The sequence below is a fragment of the Gavia stellata genome, chromosome 25, assembly GCF_030936135.1.
Source record: "Gavia stellata isolate bGavSte3 chromosome 25, bGavSte3.hap2, whole genome shotgun sequence".
Classification (NCBI taxonomy): domain Eukaryota; kingdom Metazoa; phylum Chordata; class Aves; order Gaviiformes; family Gaviidae; genus Gavia; species Gavia stellata.
The window spans coordinates 5,181,034-5,206,216 of NC_082618.1; the positions used below are offsets into that span (position 1 = coordinate 5,181,034).

The 25,183-nt window shown below is 41.8% G+C and overlaps 1 protein-coding gene across 6 annotated transcripts in view; it reads left to right on the forward strand.

Annotated features, from left to right (window-relative positions):
- CUX1 (cut like homeobox 1) overlaps positions 1-25,183 on the forward strand; it is a 285,116-nt gene that overhangs the window by 111,359 nt on the left and 148,574 nt on the right. For 5 of the 6 annotated variants that reach the window (XM_059829439.1, XM_059829440.1, XM_059829443.1 and 2 more), the window contains 2 exons: positions 3,104-3,151; positions 17,266-17,344. In XM_059829439.1, the coding sequence (XP_059685422.1) occupies positions 3,104-3,151; positions 17,266-17,344 (127 nt within the window). The remainder of the gene's footprint in view (positions 1-3,103; positions 3,152-17,265; positions 17,345-25,183) is intronic. The other variant, XM_059829441.1, reaches the window with a different exon arrangement.

The window sequence follows — 25,183 nt, forward strand, 5'->3', positions numbered from 1 at the left end:
TGTCTCTGTTACTCAGCTGCAACAGATTTCAAGTTATTGCTAAGATTTCAAGTTGTCAAAGCATTTTACCCTGTTAAACTGTGTGCTCTAATGATCAGCGTGTCCCAGGATTGCCTCAGACTGATCACTGTGGTATAACCGATGGCTTGCCAGTGGGCCTGAATCACTTCGAGCTGCATTCTCCTCCATCATGAAATGTTTTAAAAACAGTTTTACCAACAACAAAAGCTGCTGTCTAAATCAAGCACAACACATTTTCCCATTATGGCACGAATTTTGCTTGGTAACGTTTTGATTCCTGGGATGAGTGTTTAGCATCCTGAATTTGCTAAATGAAGGATGTGTGGGAATCAGATTTTGTACTTGAAAGCTTTTCTCCATTTTTGACAGCTTGACCAACTGTTTTCTTGGCTTTGGATGCCCCTTCTTATTTCTTTGTTTCCCCTGCTTCTCTCCCTCTTCCTTCTGCTATAAGCAACCAACAACATCTCATTATTAAAGACGAATATGAAGGCAAAGTCCTGACATAGTTTATATGATGAAATAAAAAGTGCTGCAAATCCTGTCTTTCAAAAGTTAGTACGTGTCAGACGATGCAGTTCAATAGCAGGCTCTTGGCTAGAGCTGGGCACGCACACGGAGAGGAGCAGGGCTTACGTTCTCCTGGCTCCAGAGCTGGCCGTGCTTTATTTCGCTGAACGCCATTGCGGTGCTTTGTCACCTGCCGATGTGCCTAAGGTGATTTCTGATGCTTACACCCTGTGCTTAGGCAGTGGGAATAATGCCCGGCTCTTGAGAGCCGTGCAAGCAAGAGACTTGGGGCTGGTCCGGAATTAGATCCGCTGTATTTTTGCTTTTGGTTTTGACATCAGTTTGCTGGCTGGCGCCAAACTAGTCAGTAAATTCAGAGGCAATACCAGGGACAGAAGCCCTAAAACCGATGATTTCCTACCAGCTGAGATTTTTATTTCAAGAAATGTTGCGTTGCTTGGATGGTATAATTTTTCCTGATTTTATGAAGTTTAAAAGGGTGCCAAGTATCCTGACGGTAAATCTAATGTCTCTGTTTGTAATTTCACTGTGCATTATAACCTTCCATGCCAGATTTTGGTCCTGAATGTGGGCATGTATTTTGCCATTGATGGTTATTGTTACTTTCTTCAATGTCATCATCATCAGGTTACAAAGAAAACATGTTATAAAATGTGCAAAGCCCTCTGGTCTCCCAGAGTAGTCCGGAAGCGGGGAAAAGCTGCTCGACCTGCCAGTTTGCTTTGGTAGAGGTGTAATTTGTAGATGTTTGTGATATACAAGGACAGTATCTAACCTTCTTCTGTCCTAAAACAGACAGCAGAAAGTACCAGGAAACATTTAGGTGACTTGACTTGGTCTAAGAACAGAAGCGTTGTTTGGTTTGGTGCCGAAGAGGGAGCTTATAAAGCTGCAACATTATCCTTAACTTGATAGGGATTCACTGTATGTGAGTGCAGTAACCATGTAAGAAATGAAATTTGGCTGATCATTTGTCTTTGATAGCTTCATTTGCATTTGGCCCCCTAAGCCATTTCTCAGGGAGTGGGAGAACTCCCGATACTCCAACTCTCTGCATGACTTGTCATTTAAATGACAAAAATCACTTCTCTCAAAAGCCTACTTTTCCTTCAGGAAAATCAGATTAAATCCAGGGCTGAGGGTGTTTTGGTGAGTGGTTTAATGTCCAATATGTTGCATGACTCTAGATGTAAAAGTAAATGCATTGGAAAAGAGAATTTCCCAACTTTTTAAGGTCACCTTCTTTTCCGAAAGGCCCAAGGCTTCAACGGACCCTTTTTGTATAGAGAAAATACTTCAAAGACCTCTTTATGACCTCGTGCATGAGGTTCAGGGTAGCTCAGGCACTGCGGCCTGTGTGAAGCTAGGAAGATTTCGTGGTTACTTATGCAGTTCGTGACTGCCCCAGTTGTGAGCAGTATTCTCAAGAGCATCGTAGGACTCTTGGTTGGAGGGGACGTCCAGAGGCTGACTAGATCTCACCTGGCCCTAAAAGTGGGTCTTTGGCACCCACACTAGTTCTGGTCAGCTATGCCTTGGAAATCTCCAAGGATGGGAAATCCACCTCCTTCCTGGGTAACCCGCATCAGCGCTGCCCTCCTAAATGATGCAGCATCATGGTATTGTTTTATACCTCTTACAGATTTACTTCTAGCTGTAAGTGTACGATGAAGTCACTGCTTCTGCAGTGGAATACCACAGAAAAAACAGGAGTCCAGCTTCTTGGCTGTGCGTGAATCATACAGTGTCCTCTGCAAAGTTGCAGGATTTTATTCTTCAGGCATGCACATAATGAGAATTCTGAGAATTTGTAAGTGAATTAGACCCAAACAAGCTTGAAAGCAGAGCCACTGAGAATTTGTTGCAAGATAGATATACCTTTGTTGTCCTAAATTATCTTGGTTGCTAAGTAAAAGTATGCTATAAACTTTTAGAGTGATTCTGCAGGAAGTATTTTAATGAATTTTGTAGCACTAAATGAGCTGTAATTTGGAAGAAGAAATTTTGAGTTATACAGAAACCAACAAATAATACTGTCGTCTTCAGTGTGGCTGTCTCCAGTTCTCTGATGGCTAAGGTCAGAGCACTCTTGAGAAAATGATAAATAAAATAGACCTTTTACAAAATGGCAACACTCTTAGTTGAAATGGTGGTCCAAAGTCATCTTCCTTTAAGCCTAACTTCCATTTGTCGAAATTTCTTCGGTGTAAGTTCAGAGGTGTAGCTGCTGTTTAGGCAGATAGAGGCATTTACTTCTAAGCGCATTAGTGTTTCAGCTGAATGACGAGACTGAAGGCGTTCAGTGCTTACCCAGCATCACTACAGTTCTGTTAATTAATACTGTTTGCAACAGATACAGGTACATGTCAAACTGGAAATGCAGACTTGTTCAAAATGAATTCTAGGTATACTTTTATTTTAATCAAAGGTCTCATAAAACGCAATCAGGATTTAAGTAGTATTTCAGAACTGAGAACGGTGTTAGGAAGAACTTGACAATGACTTGTCCTGTCAAATTTTTCTGATGAAATATCTTGCTTCTGTCTTCTAGGACCTGCGCAAACAGGTAGCTCCATTACTGAAGAGTTTCCAGGGCGAGGTAAGAGCTTATGCTTCTCATGGTGCTTTCGATACTGCTTCACATTGAGTCTGGTGTGCTGGCAGCCTTTCAGCGTGGCCGGGAGGGTACAGAGCCCTTGAGCAGAGAGCGCTGCAGGGGTTCAGCCCTTCTGCGTTTTGCTGCGTGCAGGGTATGCGTGTGATACGCTGGATTTGTGCTGGACAAGCTAAACTGGTCAAATCACTTTGCATTCAGCATACCTGAGCGTGAGCTTAGCCTTGCAGTGACTCAGGTGGCACGTGCTGACTCGCTGTGCCTCAGTGACTTGATGGTTTGAACACTTAACGAATGCAATGTGATGTACGTACACAAAACGAAGATACCACAAATAGTTTTCACTGTAAACCTTTTCAGCTGCAAAACACTGCATTCTAGAGGGCTTGATGGAAAGCCTGAAGTTGGCAGGTGTTTGTTGGAAAACCAACAGAAAGCGTTAACAGCTCTGGTGCTGGCTCTTACTTTGATTTCTCTTCACACCACTCCTCTAAGAAACACATGATTAGAGTGATCACAAGTTTAAAAGCCAACTGTTGTTATTTTGAAGAATTTCTATAGCAAAAGGCAGCTGGGCCAATTACAGAATTTTACATTTTAGCTGTGGACAGCACTGAAGCGCTCGCTTCACGTGAGCGCTTAGGCCAGATGGGAGCTGCTGTACTGCCTCTAGGAAAATGCCGTGTATGAAGTTTGCAAATTATGTTTCTCCTTATAAAGATCGGTGCCTGTGTGGGGTGGTAGATTTAGGTTTTAACTCGCACTCTGTACACGTTGTAGAGCTCTGCTCTTCAAGTTAGCTTTGTTAAGGCAGCAACACTTTTTACTTTCTCAGTCTATAAGTTGTTGGCTGATTTTATGCTGTTGCAGTTCCCATCAGAGCACAGAGAAATTCAGGAATGTGTTTTCAGAAGTCTGCATAGGGAATGAGGTGTACGGCTCCCATTATCCGTAATGAGGGTTGCATTTCTGATTACTTGTACGTCCTGCTAAATATGTCTCCCAAATAGGCAATAGTTCCTCGTGTTAAAAGCAGTACGATATTTTTTATTTTACAACTCAATTTCTCAAGTATTGCTAGAAATAAATAAATAAACAGGACAACTTTGTCCTTGATATATCTAATAGTAATCTGTGAGAACAAAGAATGACTTGTGTGAGTCTGTTTGCCAATGGAAATTTACACTTCAAAATTGCTCCGGGTGGACTGCAGTGCTCTTAAAACCTTTTCACTTTAGTTTCAAGCTTGCAGTGCACTGACTGAAAAGTGTATGTGTGCTTTCAGCACTGTTCTTTAATGAAGGAAGTGTCTGAGGATCAAGTAGGAATCATAAATCCAAATTTGGCTACAGTGAAGGAAGATTCTCCCATTAGATCATGCCTGTTGGAGACAGCTCACTGTTACCTTGGTACGGCTCACGCACACTCCTCTTCTGTAGTTTTGCTTCACTAATGTAAAAGTGAAGTTATGTTGGTATAAATTCAACCTCACAAATTACAAGAGTAAAATTTGTTGGTAGAAATCCCCTCTTATGTAAATGAAGCACGAATACGTTACAAGATTGTGCTGCTGAATCTCTTCACCGGTGATTCCCGTCTCCCTAATCTAGACAGGGTTTTAGAAACCTAAAAAAACCTGAACTAATCATGATTGACTACATAAATGCAGAACATTAAACTGTGAATTGCGGTATTTGATTATAGATGTAATTACTGTATCTTGTTTTGGAGACAAATCAAAATACCAAGAATCTTAGCCTGTTCTGTTGAGTTAGATTTTGTTGTCCAGTGTATAGATTTGGCCTCTGGTTATTGTTAAGGCTGACTTTATGAAGGATCACGAGATGAATGCTCCAGGTAGCTCACGAACAAACTGTCTTAAGCACATAGGCTTTTCTGCATTTCAAATCCACTGGAGATGCCTCGTCTTACTCTCCCCCGAGATGGCTCAGCAAGCGATAGAGCTGGGGGCAGGACACCCACCCCACGGCGCCAGAGGTTTGCTTTGCACTAGCGTGAGTGTTACCTGGTAGGTGCTGTCTAATGTCCTGGGAGGCGGTGGCAGAGGGACCTTTTGGTCCGGCAGTACAAGTACTTTGGGACGTGAGCAGGGAGGAGGAATGGGGAGTGATCTGCTCATAAGACTTAGGTTCCCTGCTTCTACTCCAGAGACTTGTTTTCAGCCCCAGACTAGGATATTTTTTAAAAAAACAACAGGAGTAAGTAAATAAAACCGAGGTAAGCAGAGAAGTAGTGACGATCGATGTTTTCTAGAGTCCTTCTGCTGGAGAGAGCGTCCTCGAGCAGCAGGCAGGGCTGTAGGAGTGCTCTGGAGCTCACCTCTGCAGGTGGTGTGGATGGGGCTACTGAACTGCGGAGCACCGCCGCCTTCTCACCGGTTTCCCATTCGGAAGCTAGGAAGAAAGATTCTTGCATGATGCAGCTTCTCCGTTTACTGTCTCCACCACGTGTTTGCCTCTGACTTCTGTCTCCACCCCTAATGCTATTGCCCCATCCTTTTCTTGATCCCTAGTGACAGAACTAAGTAGGTGCTTTTTGCATGTCCAAGTAATATTAAATTACAATTCTACCTCAGAAGGGAAGCGGGCTTTTACAAATCCCGTGTGGGATGACTGAGCTCCACAGGGCTCTGGGCACTAGGGAGGGCCAGAAGATCAGAAGGCACAGACAGCTCCGAAACGAGCAAAGATATTTCAGTAGCTTTACATGGATATTGCTGTGTGCCTGCCAACCTCAGGACTGGCTCCCCACCTCCTGCCTTGCCTCAGCACTTTTGCTAGTGTGATCCCGCAGTGAGCACAAAGATTTCTTGTTTCCTCCCCCCTTTTTTGCTGGCTTAGTTTTCTGCCAGGTTGGTTCGCTGAAGCAGCTCGCTGCGGGCGCCGGCTGGGCAGGGGAGAGGCCGGGAGAGCACAGCCAAGGGCAGGAGGAGGGCGACTGTGCCAGCTTAGGTTGACTTAAACTATCCTTGAACTGTACCCTCGGCGAGCCTGACGTGACTTGGAGAGAGGTTAACTTAAGCTCACATATTTAAATATCCTCCCAGGCATGCTTTATGGGACATCTGCTTGTAAACCTGTGGCTAGTTCACTGTTTTAAATAATTCCACAGGTCACTTGAGCCAATTTTTCTTTTCAGTTTCAGCATGGATATTGATTCCTGCCCCCCCCATTTTCCCTTTGTATAATATAAATTTATTAATAACCCCCCCAAACCAGAACATTCTATGTTCTGTGGATATTTATCTTGTCCATTCAGATGAAAACTGTTCCGGTTATCAAATACGCAGTTTCCATTAGTAGTTGCAAATAACCTTCTGTATAGAACTCGGTGCTTTAAGTAACTGGATTTTTTATGATGACAGTTAAAGTAAAAGCATTATGAAATGGAATTTAGCATGGTACAAATTTTAAAATGCATTCCTAGTTCAATGTGAGACCCTATTAATCACTGTAGTATAATTTTATTGTAGTACTTTTTCCTTATTTAGGTTTTTAATGGAAATTGGAACTCAGGTTTTTTTAAGTGAACAGAATGTTGTGTCTGATTCAAAGCTGATGGTATTGTGCTTTTGCTTTTTGTGGGTAACTTTTCTAACTTTCCTGGAAGATTTAAGGTCTGAATGGTGTAAATAGGCTATTGTGAGCAAGACAGAAGACATTAATTTAAGAGGTGTAAAATTCCTGTCATTTCTATCTTAAGTCTCTTTTTTTTTGTTGTTTTGCTTACCATTAACCTGAGGATGCAACTTATTAATGGTTTGCTCACCATATGCTGGGCTAAATACAGGACAGAATCAGAAAAGGCTAAAGAGCTTTATCATTCAATCATAAAATGATTATATATCATTTGCAAGTTGGCAAGGCACTCCTTCAAACAACCATCTAAATATGCTGTGTTCCGAGTAGGTCATTGTGCGTTACCGTGTTTACATCAGTGGATGGATATTTGTACACGAAATCTTAAAAAAAAAAAAAAAAAGTTATGTTCTTGGGCGATGTTAATTTATAGAACTGAGGTTGTGGTATGGAAATCTAATGTTGGAATCTGTATTTGTGAAGTCATCAAATAGATATTTTAAGGCTGGGAAAGGATTTCCTGAGGTCATTAGCATTCTTTTCATGTGGCATAACAGTACTGTCCAACAGTAATGCAGTAATCCCTCATTTGGAGAACCCTTTAAGGCACATACTCCAAAACAACGCACTGGACTTTATTTCTGTGAAAACCACTTCTCATATTCTTCTCACAAAGCAAGTACTTTTAAGGGTATTGCCATTCTGATGAGACCACTCTGGCTCCCCACTTAGCTGAATTGCTCTTTAAACTATTAATTTGGTCAGTAGCGTCATTTAATAATTTTCCATATGCAGACAACAGAAGCTGAAAATCAGTTTGGTGCGCTGGAACTACTAATCATGTCTTTGAAGGAGTACGCTAATAATGTGTGTGCCTAAACAACTTCAGACCTACTTTCCGTCTGCATTTTGAAAGAGTATTCCTGAGCTGATATTCATCTTTTTTTTTTTTTTACCCCCTTTAATTTCGTTATGTTACATTTACAAACCTAATTAATACAATTTCTTTCCTGTAGGTTCACTCCATGATGGCTCAATTAGAGTAGCAGTGGAACTGTGGTTCAATATTCAGGCCAGCTTCATAATTGAAAACACATTTTCTTCTCAAAAGCTGCAGCTGGTTTGGTTCTGCTCATGCAGAAAAGGATATAACCTTGCATAACATAGGAAATGAACGGTTGAGAGAGAAGCCAAATTCAATTTCAGTCAGATATTTTGAGGATAAGTCCATGATCTATGGAAGCAAGGGAATGAAAAGTGTGTGTATGTGGAAAGCAGCATATTCAGCACTCTATTAATCACGGCTAGCCTGGGTGCTGTTGTGTGCTGTTGCGTTAGCACTGATTCTAGTACAGAGGCTGGAGAGCAGCCAAGCACTCCAGAAGTTAACCTCTTAAAGACCCTGAGCTGCTTTCTGTTGAATAAATGTAATTTTGTGGTCAGAAATAAATGCTTGTGATGTAGCAGGAGCTTTGAAAACAACAGCGTGGCAAAGCTATTACAAATTGCTCTGTGTTGGGGAAGTCAACAGCATACATCAAAATTCAGAGCTCGCGTCGTGCTGATTTAGGCCCAGAGCTTTCCTGCTTTTCAGTGAAAGTCCCGTTAAACCACTCCGTCGAACAAAATAGAGTATATCTAATATTTCTGGCGGGTAATTGTTTTCTTTAACGTCCACTCCGCAGGACATGGGTGGTGGGTAATTTCCTTTGTATAACAGGAGCACGGGGACAGTTTTGTGCTTCGTCTCGATTCTCTCTCCCGATGCTGGCGGGGAAGGGAGAGCGGTGCCCAGCGTGTTTTTGGGGGAACAACAGCGCAGCGGCGTTTCGTTTCTTTGTTTACACAAGTGTGTAAATGATTATTTATTTATTTTTGGCTGGCTTGATTGCAGTTTAAACAACATCTTTCCTGAGGAAGGTGATTTAAAATATACTTCAGCATCTCAAAGGCAGACGTGCTCTCCCTGATGAGCATGTCGGCTCTCTGCTGCCGACAGTGGGCTGTGGGGTGCTGGGTTGAAAACATCCCCGAGAGACGAGATGCTTAACTCCAGACTGATGGACAGAACGGTAGAAACTCTCAAACACAGTCACAGCTATCTTCCCGGAGCCTCTCCTATATGTGCCTCTCTCTCTCCATCCCATATCGATCGATACCTTCCTGGGACAAACCTCAGCTATTGGGATAACAGGCAAGGTCCCAAACCTAACGTTGACCACCAGAAGTGAGCAATAGGCACCATGCACCTTTCTGAAGCTCCTGCAGGTTCATCTCCATCCCATCCAGCGTGCAGGCAAGTCGTACTGAGGCAGCAGTTACTACTAGGGTAACTTCGGGGAGGATCAGCCCAAATCCTCTTATTTTTGGATAATTGACAAAGTGCTAAAATTTCTGTTGGCAGCTGGTGGGCTGTCTATATAAAGGCCCGCTATGCCGCTGCCACACGTTTGGGTGAAATGCTAACAGTGGTGGGAAACTATTTATGCAAAATTCAGACAGGCAGCACTGTTTCAGTTCACAGTGTCAGGAATATCTTCTCATCCTTTTAAAAAAAGAGAGCTTGAAGTGTGCTGGAAGGAATGGGGATGGGAGGGCTGTGCCGGGCGCCGAGTGTCCTTATAATCCAGTCCCTGTTTCTCTAAATACAGAAATTATTCCTGTATTTATTACAAAATTACTATGAGGCTCTACACAAGCCAGTGTCTGGTCTTGCTTTGTTGTAACAGAGAAGCAAGAGGGTAAGCTCAGTATAAAATCTAAGCGAAAGGTTACGTTTTGGTATTTATGTGCAGGTGGATTTTGCACAAAGGCAGTTAATGCGCTCATTCTTGCAAGGATTCCTCTGCCCTAATTTTTAAAATACTTAAAGAAAAGTCTGGATCATCCATAAGGGAGAAGAGCGATTGGGGGTTCTAGGTCACTGTTCACAGAGGCAGGAGAGGCTGACAGACAGGTGAAGGCACCCACTTGCTTTACTGTGTAGCTCCTTCTCCTGCTGGGAAGCTGGAGGTGATGTCGAGTAGCACAGGCTGCTCTGCCCTGGCAGGAGCACCGCTTTCTCTCCTTCCCCCCCTGCCCCACTTTGCCATGCCGAGCGTGGCTGGGCTGGCTGCGGCAGGAGATGTTCTCTGTCCCGCCTTGTGCTCTTGCAGAACCTCGAGGATCCAAAGTGGCAAGCTCTGACATCTCCCTGGTTAGTGGCGTAGCGAATAATTTGCTGATCTATTCCCTAGAAAGATGTTGTTTCAATTTTTTGGGAAGTACGCGTCCCTTCTTTGGAGGTTGTCTTTTTCTTATTTCCTGCCATGTGTTTTTACCTTTTTTGCATTACAAAAATTCACCACCGGCCTGTGCTGACCGAGGAGAGAGGCTAGGATGCAAAGTACAGAATTACAAGGGTAAATAATTATTCATGCGCATGTGGTGCCCCAGCCAAATTGGGGCACCCCAAATGTGGTTTTACACAGGGTTCTTACACCCTTCAAACGTTCAGGTACAACACGATTTGACTAATCACTAGCACCCACACTACCGATTACTAATCAGAGTAAAACGTTGCAAATCAACTATATTTCTGCAGCATTCTTGCAGCTTGCCTATTGATCCAGATGTCCCTGGAGTCAGTCTTGCTAGAGTTACTGATCTGTGACACCAGAAAACACTGGGAGGGTTTAAATAATGTGTTAGAGGGGTAGGATGCTGGCATTATCTTGATTGTCCAGGGGTATCCTTTGTCCTTCATGGACAGCTCTAAGCTGCCACGAAGCAAAGTCCTTATTTCCAGGACCAGGCTGTCCTTTAGTTTGTTTTACTTAAGCATGAACAATACCAAAGTCTCCGGTAAAGTTCTACTACCTCATTACATTACAGTATATAGTGTGAACTAATAGATACATTAACAAAGTTAATACACTTTCATACTATAAAGACTGATTGATAGGTTAGGGAAGGGAATTCTCATAATGTTTGGCACTTTGACCCTCCCCTTGCCACCCATGTTTTGTTGCTCTGGTTTCACGCCATAGCCATCCGTGCCGGTGCAGGACTGATGCTGGCAAGCGTCCTTGCCCCAGCCCTGGGTGCCCACCTCCTCCCTCGTGCTGAGTCTAGCAAACGCGCGGGATGAGTCAGTTCAGTTTGCCGGCATGATGGAAAATAAATTCTTCCTCTCCTTCGTTGCTTAGTTTTTCATCGAGTCAGTGAGCTGAATCATGCTACAACAGCGCGATCGCTAGATCTGACGCAAGAGAAGCGGGAGCCCGTGGCCCGAGGCAGGAGGAGGGAGCAGGGCTGCTCCGTTTGGTGCCTGCCCGACGGATGGATTAGGAGTCGAGTGAGAGCAGGAACTGAGAAACGCTGCTCAGGAACACAGAGAGGTGTGAGGAGGGAGGCACACGGGTTATCAAAGGATCCAGGAGAGGTTCAGCAATGATAGCAGACCCACCGTCGCAATGATCTGAAGGAATGGTGGCAAATAGCAAAAGCCACTAAACAAAGCTGTTGTGCTGCTGTCAATATCTGGAGGCACATGTTGGGCTGGACTGTTTCACTGGGAAGGAAGATCAAAGATTGGAAAAGCAACAAGGAGCCGTCATGTGAGAACGAGGGAGCTGAGCTTTCCTCAGGGGATGGCAGCGTTGTTTGTCTGGGAAAATCAGGATTTATCTGGGCATGAAAGGAAGAGAAGGTTTCAAGGGTTCAAGGTTGCAGCTGTTTCACAGTGGAGGGAAGCACAGTTGCAAAGCTGAAGGATTTGAGTCCCTCTTAAAGCTCTCTTCTTAACTTGAGGTTAAACCAGTAAGTTGGTGAGGCTCTTCCCAAGCTCTTCCCTGGTAGCACACCTATGGACTGCACCCAAGCAGCTTTTTTGAACATACTGGTATTGTAGCCACTCTGTGAAGTCCTTATTTTTGTTAAAGAATTTATAGCACAGCTAAACTATACACCATATGCTTTAAGCAGCTGCACAGGAATAATTTCGTTTTAATTTTCCTTCAAGAATCTTTCAATTGCAAGGAACAGAAAAAATAGTATTTTTACTTTTTCTTCTGTCAGCTGCAAAAAAATTAACTGGGCTGCGATGAACTATATATTTGTATTAATTTGGAAGATTATAATGTTATATTTTTATAAATTGATTTATTAATACAGATATCCATTGGTATTGAGAAAGGGAAATCAAGCCAACTGTGCACATACCCTGTATGCTTCCTAATCCACACGCACAGTGTGTTGTAGAGCTGTTGCGGTGCACCCCCTTAGCAACTGCTGTGCTGTTTTATATGAAAGAGCAGCGAAGCTCTGTTGTAATGGCTTCAAAGAAAGACTGATGCCATTGCATAGCACTAATAATGCTTGCTATAACCGCCGTTTGGTTCCAAGGCAGCTATTCAAGAATATAGCACAGCTTAAAATAATGGTGCGTAATGAGTTGTTAACATGCTTTTCCCTTTGTTTAATATGTTTCTTACAATTCTTAGTGGCATTAATTAATGGTAGCTCGAAGTAATTGAAGACAAATGAAAAAACTTTGTGATGCAAAACAATAGGACAAAAGATGTCTAAGGGAGCAGTGCGAATGAAGGGGGATGGGTGTCTCTTTAAGGCATCTATTCATTAAAAATCAGAACAGAAAAATAGTTTCTGTTTTAAGTCATGTATTTTTACTTGGTAAGTTAGTTCCAGATTGGGTGCAGGTCAGTAAAAGACATACCTTTCATGTTAAGGTGGCTAATGAGAGTGAGAATTGCAACTGAAGAACAATGAGGATAAGTAGAAGAGTTAGCACTACAAACTTCGTATTTAGCATGGTTGTGCTTGAGACACTTGATAGGCAGTTCATCGTACTACAAGTAAATCACCAATACTTGGGTACTGCCATACAGACACAGAAAGCAATGTGATCCCTTCACTAAGGAGTTCTCTTTGGGATGCTGAGTTGCCTAAAAACAAAAGAAAAACACAGCAGTGCTGAATGATCCAAGTCGACCTGTCAGCAGCAACACATCGTGGCCATGTGCTGGCTTCGTGGTCTGCAAATGTGTTGATGTGCTGATACCTGTAAGTTCAGGGAACTTTAAATGTTGATGCAGAAAGCGCCGGCATCTGGCAGTCCCAGCTTCCTCGCAAAGAGCTTTATCTTCCTGTTTCATCTTTAAAATCAGAAATACAATTGTGCAGCCTTCTGTCTGACTGCAGTGGATGAGACAATCCCACGTACAGTACAGCACAGAAGAGCATCCCACTGCTGCAAACCTGAATACAGAATCCAGGTGATTTGTGGGGCAGTAGACATCAGGCTTTAAATAATGCTGAAATTTCTTAGTGCATGAAGAGGGACAGATTCCAAAACAAAGCCACAGACTTCGCTTTTATCTTTCTGAACTTGACTGGACATAGCTGAAATGGAAAGAGGCAAACTACATTTGGCATCTTCCCTGACGTAGGTGGCCAGATGTGTGGTGCGTACCTAAATGTGGAGATAAAACAGCTGATTTCATTGACGATATTTTGATTTTAGCCAGGTGTAGCAGATACTAGACTGTGACCAAGCATTCCTGAAACAGGCTGTCCGTGCTACTGGAGTAGCGTGCCAGCAGTATCGGGCAACCAGCTGTCGTTCTGGCAACGGAGAATGGGAGCAGGCCAAGGAGGTCTTCACGGGCAAGCTGGAGAGAGATGATTATGGAGAGCAAGGGTGTCATTCAGTCTCCGGGATGAACTTGGTGCCCCAAGCAACAACTCATGAAAGCACTTGACCTGGAAAAACAAGGTGGATAAAGGGAGGACTGCTCTCACACCAGTGTCTCGCTGCAGCTCCCTCCATATAGCTCCGGTGATATTTTAAAGATGAAGAGTGTGCTAAGGAGGGAGGATTCCTAGTGTCTCATTTCTGTTATCTCAGTATAGCGCCAGTGGTATTATCAAGACAAATAGTATGCCAAAACTTAAAAGTGAACATATGTTTATGGGGGTGGTGGGGAATACAAAGGTCACTGTTGCTTCTTTCTAGTCAGAGAAGACATAATGGGGCCTGGTTTAGATAAATTAAGATTTGGAGCTAAGCTCATGTCAAGACTATGCTAGTGTAATTATAAGTTGACTTCTTTCAGGGTCCTTGAAGTTTTTAGAGTCAAATAAAAATGTTCAGCAAGAGTTTTATAATGTAGTTCAACTGTTCTAACGTGAGCTGATTGCAGCTCATCCTTCTTGGCTCCCGAACCAATTTTACTTTGATTTGAAAAATTTTCAGTGAACTTCCAAATACTTACTTCCATGTCATTTCAGTGCTCTGTTTCCTCTGTTTCTGGACTTCATTTATATTTTGCTATTTTTGATGTCTTTTTCATCCCATATTTCCTTATTTCCTTACACAGCTGGAAGTTGGCATACTTAATTATTTTTTCATTCCAGTTAAAGTTGTCATGGTGCTTTTCCCAAATTTCGTTTTAAGTCATAAAATAGTTGCGGTGCTCATTTTTAGTAGAACTTTAAACCGGACAGATTGATTGATTTTTTTTTTTTTAATTTTTTTTTTTTTTTTTTTTAAACAAGTAAAACATAAAAAAAATCTTTTTGCCTGGTGGGATTGTTTGGAATTCTGGTTCTGGATTTGGGGGGGAAAAAAAAGGTGTGAAAGTTCCTGTGATTTACAAACTGCTTCCATCAGAAAGTCTCTGATCTCCTTGGAAGATGTTGTTTCAATTCTGTTTTATATTTCAATCACTCTATAACTGGTAAAGGAGTGAATAAACCATACCTTTTGTAATACTTTGGGAGAATGTAAGTACAAATGCCCTTTATTAAAATGTGAAAAAACTGTGATAGGAAAACAAATCCATCCTGTTATTCCACAGAAATGCAAGCATTTAAAATGCTTTGGTTTTCGTAAAAGGGGCAAATGAATTTTTCAAAATACAGTACAGATTCAGTTCTGTAATGCTAATTGTATTTAATAATAGTAATTTAAATTTGGCTGTGCTCTGCTGAGCAGCAGTGAGAGAAAATTGTATGTGGGAACGTTAAAGTCCAGAAGTCTAACATATGGTGTGCTTTGGCCTTCAAAGTCTGTCTTTATGTACCCATGAAATATCTCAACTGCAAAAGTCTTTCTGATGGCTGCCCCCTCCTTTCTCACCCGTTCACAGGCGGTGTCTGATACTCCCAAGCATTGATTTACGCTACCCGGTGCCTCTCTGCCTTTGGCAGTTTGTGCCATACTCTAATTTCAAATACTCTTTGTGTGAAAATGTTCTAACCGAATTACTTATGTTCTCATTCCCTAATGAGCATCAGTCCATCTGTGATTGCTTGAATTCAAATTAATAAATGGGTTATTCACAACCATCAATCCCTTGCTCTCCAGCATGTCATATGCCCTGTGAGATTCCAGTGCCTTTCTTGGTAAACTCTAAAAGACAAGTACGGCCAGCATTTCTTGAGAATTTATATCTCCTTCCCACGTCCTCCATCAATGTGGCCTCTGCTGCTTGTTTATCATCTTTCCAATACGTTTCTTTGGGTTTTTTTTAATCGATAAGTTGCAAATAGGTCAGGTTTCAGTTACGCTACGCCTCCACCAAGCTACATAAATTAACCCAGATTTTGAGGGGATGTAAGCAAAATGGGAATTTGGTTTGTTTCTCTAAATACAGTCTTGTATTGCGTTACAGTAACTTGTCTCTTACAACCTCTCGCTGTATCTCTCAAGATTTCATTGCTGCTGCCAAACACTGTGCAGATGCTGTCGGTGGCCTTATTTTCCTCCTTGACCCCTCCCCTCGAGTCTTTTCTTGGTTTCTACGTTGTGCATTGTGCTTCTGTGTAATTTCTACAGTTGTCCTTGTCCTTTGGTTTTCTGGCCTTAATCCTCTCCGTAATGATCCCTACAAGTCACTTATCAGCCATAAGACTAATCTAGACAAGTCACGTGGCGTTCCTGCGCTCTGCTCCTGTGCACTTTGCGTCTGACTCCCTCCATTATTTTAATCATCTACATTGTAGGATTCCCCCCCCCCAAATCCTTCCCTTCGCAAAGTCACTTTCGTACGAAGTAAACAGAAGTGGCACCAAACCTGACCCCGCAGCACCCTCCCGCTTATCTCTCCCCCTCCCTGCCCCGCTTCCTTTCCCTGGCACCCTCCGCTTCCTGTGCCCGAGCGCGCCGCAAACCGCTGCAGCCGGGCGGGTTCGTAGCACGCTTTCTAATTCTGCAAACCTCCCTCCCGTATAATAAAATATCAGATACTTTCCTGAAATACAGATGCAGTAAACTCTGTCCATTGTTTCTCCCTTATCTACCAAATCAATAACGTAGGGAAAGAATTCAAGGACGTTTTTCAGACGGGACCTTCCTTTTTTAGTACATGTTGATGTACACACCGTTGAATGGTTTCATAACATTAACTGCTTTTCAAATACCCAGAAGAATTGCTATCAGGCCTTTGTATCCCTAGTTCTTCAGATCCTTCCTTGCTTTTTATTAAAATACGGGAACACTAATCTCCATACTTCTAGTTTCCTGATTTCGGTAAGCTGCTGCAGAACTGTGTCAGGCTTGCCGGTTCCCCTTTCTGTCTCTTTCTGCTTTGGAGTATTAATTCAACGGACCTGGTCTTGGGTTGGTTTGGTTGTTTTTTGTCAATATTTAGTAATTGTAAATCCTCTGTTTTCTAGTACATTAGGAAAATACATGTTTACCAAAATAAGTTGTCGTGGAATAAGTATTTTATTCTCAGAGCCTTAATGCTGCATTTCCTTCTAAAATGAAGTTTTAGATGGAAATACAGATTTAGAGGAAAATAACAGATTGTGTGAGGTAGTATTTTCCGTTACCTGGGCAGACAGCTGCTTAGATTAGTATTGCGTGCATTACAAAATACAAAGAGAAGCTAGTCAGAGGGGCATGGCTTGAGCTCATGAGCGCCAGACAGTATAGACTCTATGAGTCTGTGCCTGAGCTTTGTTAGAAAACTTATTTGCATGTAGAAGATTCATAGTTGTTTAGTGTTAAGTGTCATGGGGTACCTAACAAGTACATCTTTTCATCGTCTCACAGGCTTAGTGGAAATAATAGACAAATATATTTCCCACAATAAAGGCAGAGCGTGACATCAGAAGTGCATGCGGTTCCCATTTGTTGTGTTAGATCTTAATAAGTGGCCAAGGAAAACAGTTGTTGAGGAGAGAACCTGTCTGGCAAATACCATGCTTTTTATAAAGATTCAAAGTAAAGAATCACAATAGACAGTAGCGTTCGTAAAAATATTCGTGCTTGCTATTGTGCTGAAACAGGACTTTAAATTATATTCAGTACAAATGTACCAGAAATGTTGTTACAAGGCTGCTTCTATAGGAGCTGTACACAGGAGACTCGAGTTCCCTTTTTATATATTAGCTAGTTTTACATTAAGTATTTTCATTTATTTTTGTAGCTCTGAGTGTAAGAGTTGTATTGGAACAAGTCTAAAAGCTTTCTTTTCTCATCACCCCTTTTAGATTGACGCATTGGGTAAAAGAAGCAAAGAAGCAGAGGCAGCCTTCTTGAATGTTTATAAGCGATTAATTGATGTTCCAGGTAAGCAAATTATTTCCTTATTCTGAAAAACTGACAGCTGATGTTCATGTGAATGCTACTGAGCATTTTTGTACCTTTGATAAGGTAAATATGAGCAATGGCTTTATTCTGAAGCTGATACGCTCCAGTGTTATTTCTAATGGAAAGAACTACAACTACGGCACATTTCATGACTTCTCTTAAAACTGTTCATTGTATTTACATTTTAATGTTTGTATGAATCATTTTATATTATTACAATATTGTGTGATTCTCAGGAATTTGTTTATTAGGGGGTTCAGACATTTTTAACAAAGATACATCCTGAAGCTTCATCAAGAAGCAGCAACATTTGTACTTTTAAAGGACAGAGAAAATTTTTCATACTTCCCCCCCCCCAAAAAAAAGCCTTACTGAAAAGTAAATTACTACCAAATTTCAATTCTGTTCAGTGTAAGTGTGATCATAAATTTTTTTCAAAGGCCTTTAATGTATCTGTTTTCAACTTTCCTTTATGTTTGGCATCAGAAGTTTCCAATTAATTTCTTTTTATATTTTGGGAGTTGATTTTTTTGTTTTCCCCAGTAGTAGATAAATACTGGCTGAACAGATTTTTCTTTTTGCAACTGTACCCCAAGATGAGAGGGGCAAGTCTCCACTTCCAAATCTTGGCCTGACTGAGCTGTTGGCATATGACAGTGTGTGTGTATGATTTTATACTTTTCGAAAATGTTGACATTGTATATAATATTCAAAATACTTACCTCAAGAGAGGTTTTGAGGTATAATTAATACTTCTAAGGACTTGTAAGGCCTTATTGCGAAGTGCACCCTAGTTTTTACTTGCTTTACCTTTTAAGGAACATATTTCATGCAAGCTTCAAATGAAAAGTAATTTTTTATTGTTTTGTTTACAGTTAACTGGTTAAAAGGTCAGTGTTTTTCAGATGCTCGGTGAGAGCTAACATACACATGTTTTTATGCTTTCACGTTTATAGTCTATTAGTGCCCAGTGACCAGGACCTGCTGGTGCGGCATCGGTAGGGAGCTGCAGGGACTTATCATGCTCATCCTAGACCACAGTTGCCTCAGAAATGCTGGTTTTTAGGTTCATCAGCTGTGGTCTGTGAGTTTTCACTTACTTGTTTCCTGCTCATAGCCTTAGTAACATTCCATAGGTGAACAGCTTCCTTTGCACGTCTGCTCGTGCCGTGGGAAGACGTGGGTAACTCAAGAGAGGCTCCTGACCGTTGCTCACAGGGTGCGGGCAGTTTGCCCTGGCACGAGCAGCACGGGCATGGGACGGGCTCTCACAGCTCTGTTTGGTAAAGGAAACCCCTCTGTGAAAACGCACCCGACGTACCTGCAGCCTGCAAGTCCACCATCCAGTGCTAAGGAGAGAGGCTGTAGCCCCTCCATCCCCATACTAACGCAGCCCAGGGTGCTTGTTCCCTGCCATCATTTGGGAGGCAAGTAGGTTTGATTTCTAATGGTCTGGTTTTTTTCACAACTGAGTAGTCGTGTCAAACAAGAGCTGTGTGGGATCCTTTGCATGCTCTTGTGCAGAAGCTTTTTTTCTGAAGCCTGGCATTGTCACAGGTGCTGGGATTTGAACAGCAGAGTCAGACCGAAGCCTTACGGAGAAGGCTGGACATATATCCCACCCATGCTGTAGGATCTGAATGGTGAGGGACTTTGTCAGTGCTTCTTTGTAGGAGAAAGAATTTTCTCCTTCATTTGCAAGAGCAAAATTTACACCCCTTCTTCCACACTCCACATCTCTCTCTTGTCCAGCCTTCCCCTGCGCATGCCTTATGTTATGTGTCAGAGAAATATTTCTTTGATATTCTTACTACATGTAAAAATTTCGGCCTGGCAAAGTTGTGAGTACGATGGAGTCTGTGGGATTAGAAATATCTATAGGCCTGCAGATAGAGCATGGGACTAAAACCTGAGAGGCACACGAGGAGCGTACTGGTGTTGCTAAAAGCAAATTCCGGGTTCTGGAGCAGAAGTCCGGCCAGTCTCCTGTAGCTGTCTGCAGGCGTAACAAATACTCACTGTTTACAACACATACTGCAACGAAAAGGAAAACAGCCATTAGGAGTGTATGGCACTGGTATTCGTCAGGACGTGGTGGGGCTGAGTTAGGCGTATGCAGTTAGGGGCTCGTTCCATTGTATGGGGTTTTTTTATTTCCTTCTCATCCTATGTAGTCTTTCACGTTGGGTATGGATCCATGGAGGGCTTTCCTTTATAAAAGACCATCAGTATTCATTTATCACATGTGTTGTTTTGCCTCTGTGTGGCTTTACATATCTTTTGTCCTGTCCATTTGGTATTTCAAATATTTAGGTATACTTTTAGCTCCAAAATCCAGCTATGTTTTCTTTTCAGTGTGAGAAGGGGCTATGATGTTTGGAGAAAGCTATGACTGGAATGCTGCGGAGTGGTTATTTAGCATTAAGCATCACTGTTACATGACAAGGGTGCAATTTTATCAGACTTTCAATATCCTTTATAGGACCATATAATAATTGCAGCTGAAGTCTAATTCCCAGCAGCCGATTTTATGGTTCTTGAGGAAGGCATGTATTCCTCTCCTCAGTAATAATGTGCACACTTTATATAATTAAAAAGGGCTTCTATTTTAATTTTACTATAAAATGATCTGTATTGAAACTCCAGCTACGGTGCTTTATGGATTCAGCTGAGTTTAATGATTTTCTTTCCTGACTTGACCAGAGTTTTCACTCAGGCTCACCAGTAAGGAATTTGTGGGAAGGGTGGTATTTTACTTGTAAATTTTCCTATATACATCAGGGGTTTTCTCTTTAAAAGATAAACCAGACCTTTTCATAGCTCTCTCCAGCTTTATGATACTGTTAAAATAGCATTATCATTGGTTTGTGCTGCAAAATTTATCCTTCCTAAACGAAAGTACATGTCAAGGAAAACATTTATGTACACTTACACCACGATAATTCTCACTCAGATCATTCTGTCTTGCTTGAGACTGAACATTTTTAATTAATGGAATTAATTTTCTCATTTAATTGCCTTATTTTCAGTATGCAGTAGAGAGCTAGAGAAAAGTGAACGCTGCCACATGAATTGCACTAATCAACAAGGTTGTCACAACTTACCTTTAAAAATAATGTGAATATATTTATTTTGAAGTAAATGGAGGTTGGGTCTGTATTTTGAGGAAGCTTTCTTCCATCTGTACAAGATTTCTTTCTCTCTAGTTTTATAAAATTAAGTGTATTATGTTAGCACCCTTGGCCTTTAGGGTCTTAATCTTGCAAACACTTCAAGTGAAATTGGAGCCCTGTTGTGTGTTTGAAGGAGCGGGGTTGCCTTGCAGAAACAGTATATTCATAACACTGTTTTTCTAAAGCTTTAAAAGAAAAATATTAAGCATTAAAAATACTACAATTTAAATATTTTTCTTTTAAAAAGGAACGGTGTTCACTACTTTTTTTTTTTTTTTTTAACAAAACTTCGCTGTAATTTTCAAGTAAAAGTTAAAATGTGGAGACCCAGAGTGAATGCCAGATGACAGTATCTGGATAAACTGGTTAAATAGAGTTTCACTTTATGCTGTGTCTTTATTACTGTGCAATTACTGCACAATGCCACAGTTGGATTTGCTTGGTTTTCAGTATTGCTCCTGCTAAGCGCGGCTTTGTGTAGGCAAAGAAGAAAGAATACTGCCTTTGAACAGAAAATCTGCTATCTTGATGTGGCAACGATTAAACCGAATTTGGGTTCGGTGGCTGTTTTCCTATAAAAGCTGACTGTCTATCTTTTACAATACTGCTAAGAGTTTGCCACCAAAGGGGAGTACCTGAAAGTTCGTCTCCTTCCCGTTTCTCTCTGTACTCCAGGGGAAATTGGGCGTGCCTGGGCTGTGGGCGCAGTAGGACCAGCCCTGGCCGTGCTCCGGCACCCCGTGCTCGCCGCCGCTCCTCCGCACGCACCGCGGCTGCTTCCCCTCCTGCGCTCCGCTTTGCTGAGACCTAGTCCTAACCCTCTCGCGCTCCTCCGTAATGCCTTTCTGCTTGAGGCTCAGTATTGTGTCTCGGTTATACCCCGTACGAATAGAAAGGAAAAAGCGTGGTGCTTTTTCAGCGTATACATGTTTGAGAATCAGGGTAGGTTAATGCAAAATATTTGCTCTCGGTTTGGTGGGGACTGTGCAGCTGTCTAGGGTTGAGCCATAAATGGTATTCGGTTCTGCTTAATGGGAATTTTCTCAGCAAGAAACTAAATGACTCTTACAGTGTGAAAGGGGATGTATGTGTAGTTCTATTGGAGACTCTTCACAGGTCTCTGTTGTGATCAGATTTGCCATAAGTTTGGTGCTATATAATGTGCGTGATGTGTTTTGTTTTTTTTTTTAGCTCAGAGGATCTGCTGTCTAAGGAAAGCATAAAATAACAGAGAGGGTAGAAAGAAGAAATTTTTCTTTTTTTTTTTTTTTTCCCCTAATGTGCCCTGTCAAACAATTAAAAGCAGTAACAGTGAAAGATAGCTGAATTGGAAATTGTATCTTTCCCTTACTCCTTGCCATCATAAATTGCACACCCTGCCATGCGGGCTGTATCTTACTAAGGGGTTTCAAGGAGGAGCAGGCTCATTCCGAGGGAGTTTTCCACACACTCATCATTACATGTAGTATTTTTGTTTACATACAATCACAGTTCAGCCTTGCAAATTCATACTGCCCTACATAGGGCTTTCTTTTTCCAAGGAATGATTTAGCTGAGGAAATGCAAACTTCTTTTGAAATAAGTAATCAGTAAAGCACAAAATAAGTGTTAGGGAAGAATTACTTCGAAAGGCAGAAGTGGAAGTTTGTTTCTCACCCACAAACAGAACTTCATTCCTTCACCACGGAGCCCATGCTAGCAGCAGTGTGAGATGCAGTGCTTACTGCTATCTCTCTGGTGGCTTGTGATTATTTAGAACTTAGCAACACTCTCCAGACTTACATGGCTGTTTGGGCTAAGAGAAGACTTCCATTTAAAGTGTATTTGATCAATGTTCCGAGGTTAAAGGCAATACAAGAGAAAAACAGGTTTGATTCCCCCCCCACGCCCGCCCCAAAAAACTATCTGCTGCTTATGTTGGAGGTGATAAATGTGTATGAAGTTGTTGTATTTATATACGTTATGTGACGTGTTTGGATTTTTTTGTAAAGCGTAATGTTAAGCAGAAAGCATAAAGGTTAATGCCAGCCCTGACAGCGGAAAGTCTGTATAGACTTTTCATACCCAGGTGACCCAGAAGTTGCATGATGTGCTGAAATGGCAACGTAAGCACACCCAGCCTTTTGTGCTGGTAGGGAAGAGCTGGTTGAATGTAAATTTAGGGGAGACGTAAGGAGGGGAAAAGGAAAAGAGGTTCACTCCAAGGGACTGTGTTAGGCATATCCCGAACTAGGATACTAAAAACATAGTTTGAAAAAGTTAATACTCGGAGCACTCTTCATTGGGCTAATTGTTAACTGTTGGGCAAAACTGTCTGAAGAGCAAGATCAGGTTATAGTATACCCTGAGTTTGTGGTATATCAAGACTGATCAGCACAGACAATTTTTGAGAAACTTTTGGTGTCATTACAAACAGTGTGAAAAATTTTAAGCAGTTCCTGGTTTGTTAATAATATGTGTCAAAATGGTCACCCCTTTCCAAATAAAATATATTTGAGTAACATTGAAGATAGACACATAAAATGAAAAGGCTTATATTTTTGCTACCCCTAACTTTACAAGGGAAATGAATATTTGTAACATGTGCCTTTTCTCAACCTTAGAGGGAAAAGAAAACAGTATTACAGTGAGTAGTCTTAGGAGGAAAGGAAGCAAAATGAACTTGCTCATGGACAACAGAGCGCAGACACCCCCTCAAACAGAGCAATAGGGTATCTTTCTAAACATGCTTGAAAATCTGATAAAATTAAGCAGAATATTGAGCATAGTTAATACTTGAGAGAGTGAAAAACGATAAAGCCCTGTGGCTGCAGGCAGTGATTTAACTTGTGACTGTATCCCATCTGAAGACAAAATCCTTGATGCTTCAGCAGCACGTTTAGACCAGGTAAAAAAACAGAGTTGCATAAACATGTGAAAAATGCCCCAGTTCTGGAAGCTGGGTCTGGAAGAGAAGTCTGTACAGTAAAAAATTAGGGACTGTAGACGTTGGTGATTTTCCCCAAACTGTTCTGCAAACCTTCGCACAAGAAACGCCCGAGGTAGGGGTGAGAGGGACAGTTTAAAGTCCAGGCTGCAGGCGGGAGATTTTGGGCAGCGTTTTGGTAGGGTCAGTGGCCGCTACTGTTTTATTTTCCAGAACGGTCTGAATCACCTGGGATGCTGCTCCAGCCTTCGGGTAGTCCAGCGCTGAGGAATGTAGAAGTAGCTAGTAATCACTTCAGCCTCCTTCCCTCTGGGGTTTGAATTCAGAGACACTGCATAAAATAGAATTTTGGATCTGTACTGGATGAATGGTAGGACATACTGGTAGCATTACGTAGTTATTTTCAGATGAAGCACAAGGTCCTGGCCAGTTCTCATCTCCAGTATTCATTCACTTTATCCTTATGTTTTGAAACTGATGTCAAAATAACTAAAAATAGCTCTGTTACCTGCATATGTGGCTTGAAATTGGGCTTGTCTGATCACATACTTTTTTCTCTCGGTTTTCTTGTTGAATTAATAATTGGATAAATTCCTTTGTAAAAGCTGGAATAAATATTCGAAGGAAGAACTATCCCTAAAGCATACACTTTAAAAAATTTATTGTATGGTTGTCAAGCCCTATTTTACTTGGTAGGCTGGAGGCACGGAAGGAAGAGGGGAGGTGCAGATAAGGGGAAGGATGCAATGAATAGAAGCAGGCAGAATGTGCAGTATAAGAGAGAAGATACTCCTGCAGGCACTGGTTGCGTTCACCTGGAGCCTGTAACTGCAGCACCCTTTGAAAGCTGTTGCTTCAGGGAGCGGGGTTAGAGCAGCCCTAGCCCCGGCGACTGGGGCAGTGCTGTGTACTTGGAGCAAAAGAGGCAGGCTGTGGTTGTGATGGGGAATATTGGACTTTCCCTTTCTCGGTTGCAGGAATGTGAACTGGAATTAGGATAAACCCCAGCTTTTGGAGGGTTTAGTGCTAAGTCTGTTCAGAACCTTTTAGGAGAAAGAAGGGATGACTGTGGCAGAAATGCTTTCAAACATAGTGGAAGGTTCTTTTTTCTTTTTATAATCTGCAAGTAGGAGAAATGAAACTTAGAGTACAAGCGATTTTCTGTAACTGTCCTTTGCTTTGCACTGAGCTCAGTGTGCGAGCAGTAAATTCCAATGTCTTCAGCCATTACTAGAATATTAACGATCAAATTGGAGCATTTTCAGTTACAGTGGTTTCTCTTGTAACTCATTAGGCCCTTTTTTGGCTGACATAGTGCCATAAAATATTGTGTCACCTATTATGCATACTCCAATTTAATATTAAAAACTTTTCTGAGGATTTTTTCATGGTAACTCCTTTGAAAATACAGGGAACTGCGACATAATTCATTATGGAGTCAATCATTTACTTTGCGTTATATGACTTTTTTGGATACTAGAGTAGAGATGCATCTCATAATCTGGGGCAGGACCAGAGCATCTTTCCGGCAGTAACCGTTCTAGAATTGGTAGATGAATAAAGAATGTTTTTAAATAATAGCCCACAAGATCCAAGAACCACATTCTGGCAAAGGGATCTATATGATTGTGGTCGAATTGGCTGTATACTGTCTCGCATTGTGTCACTTAACCCCGCAAGCATTGGAGAGTGCTGCCATGGAGAACTTTTGTCGTGATT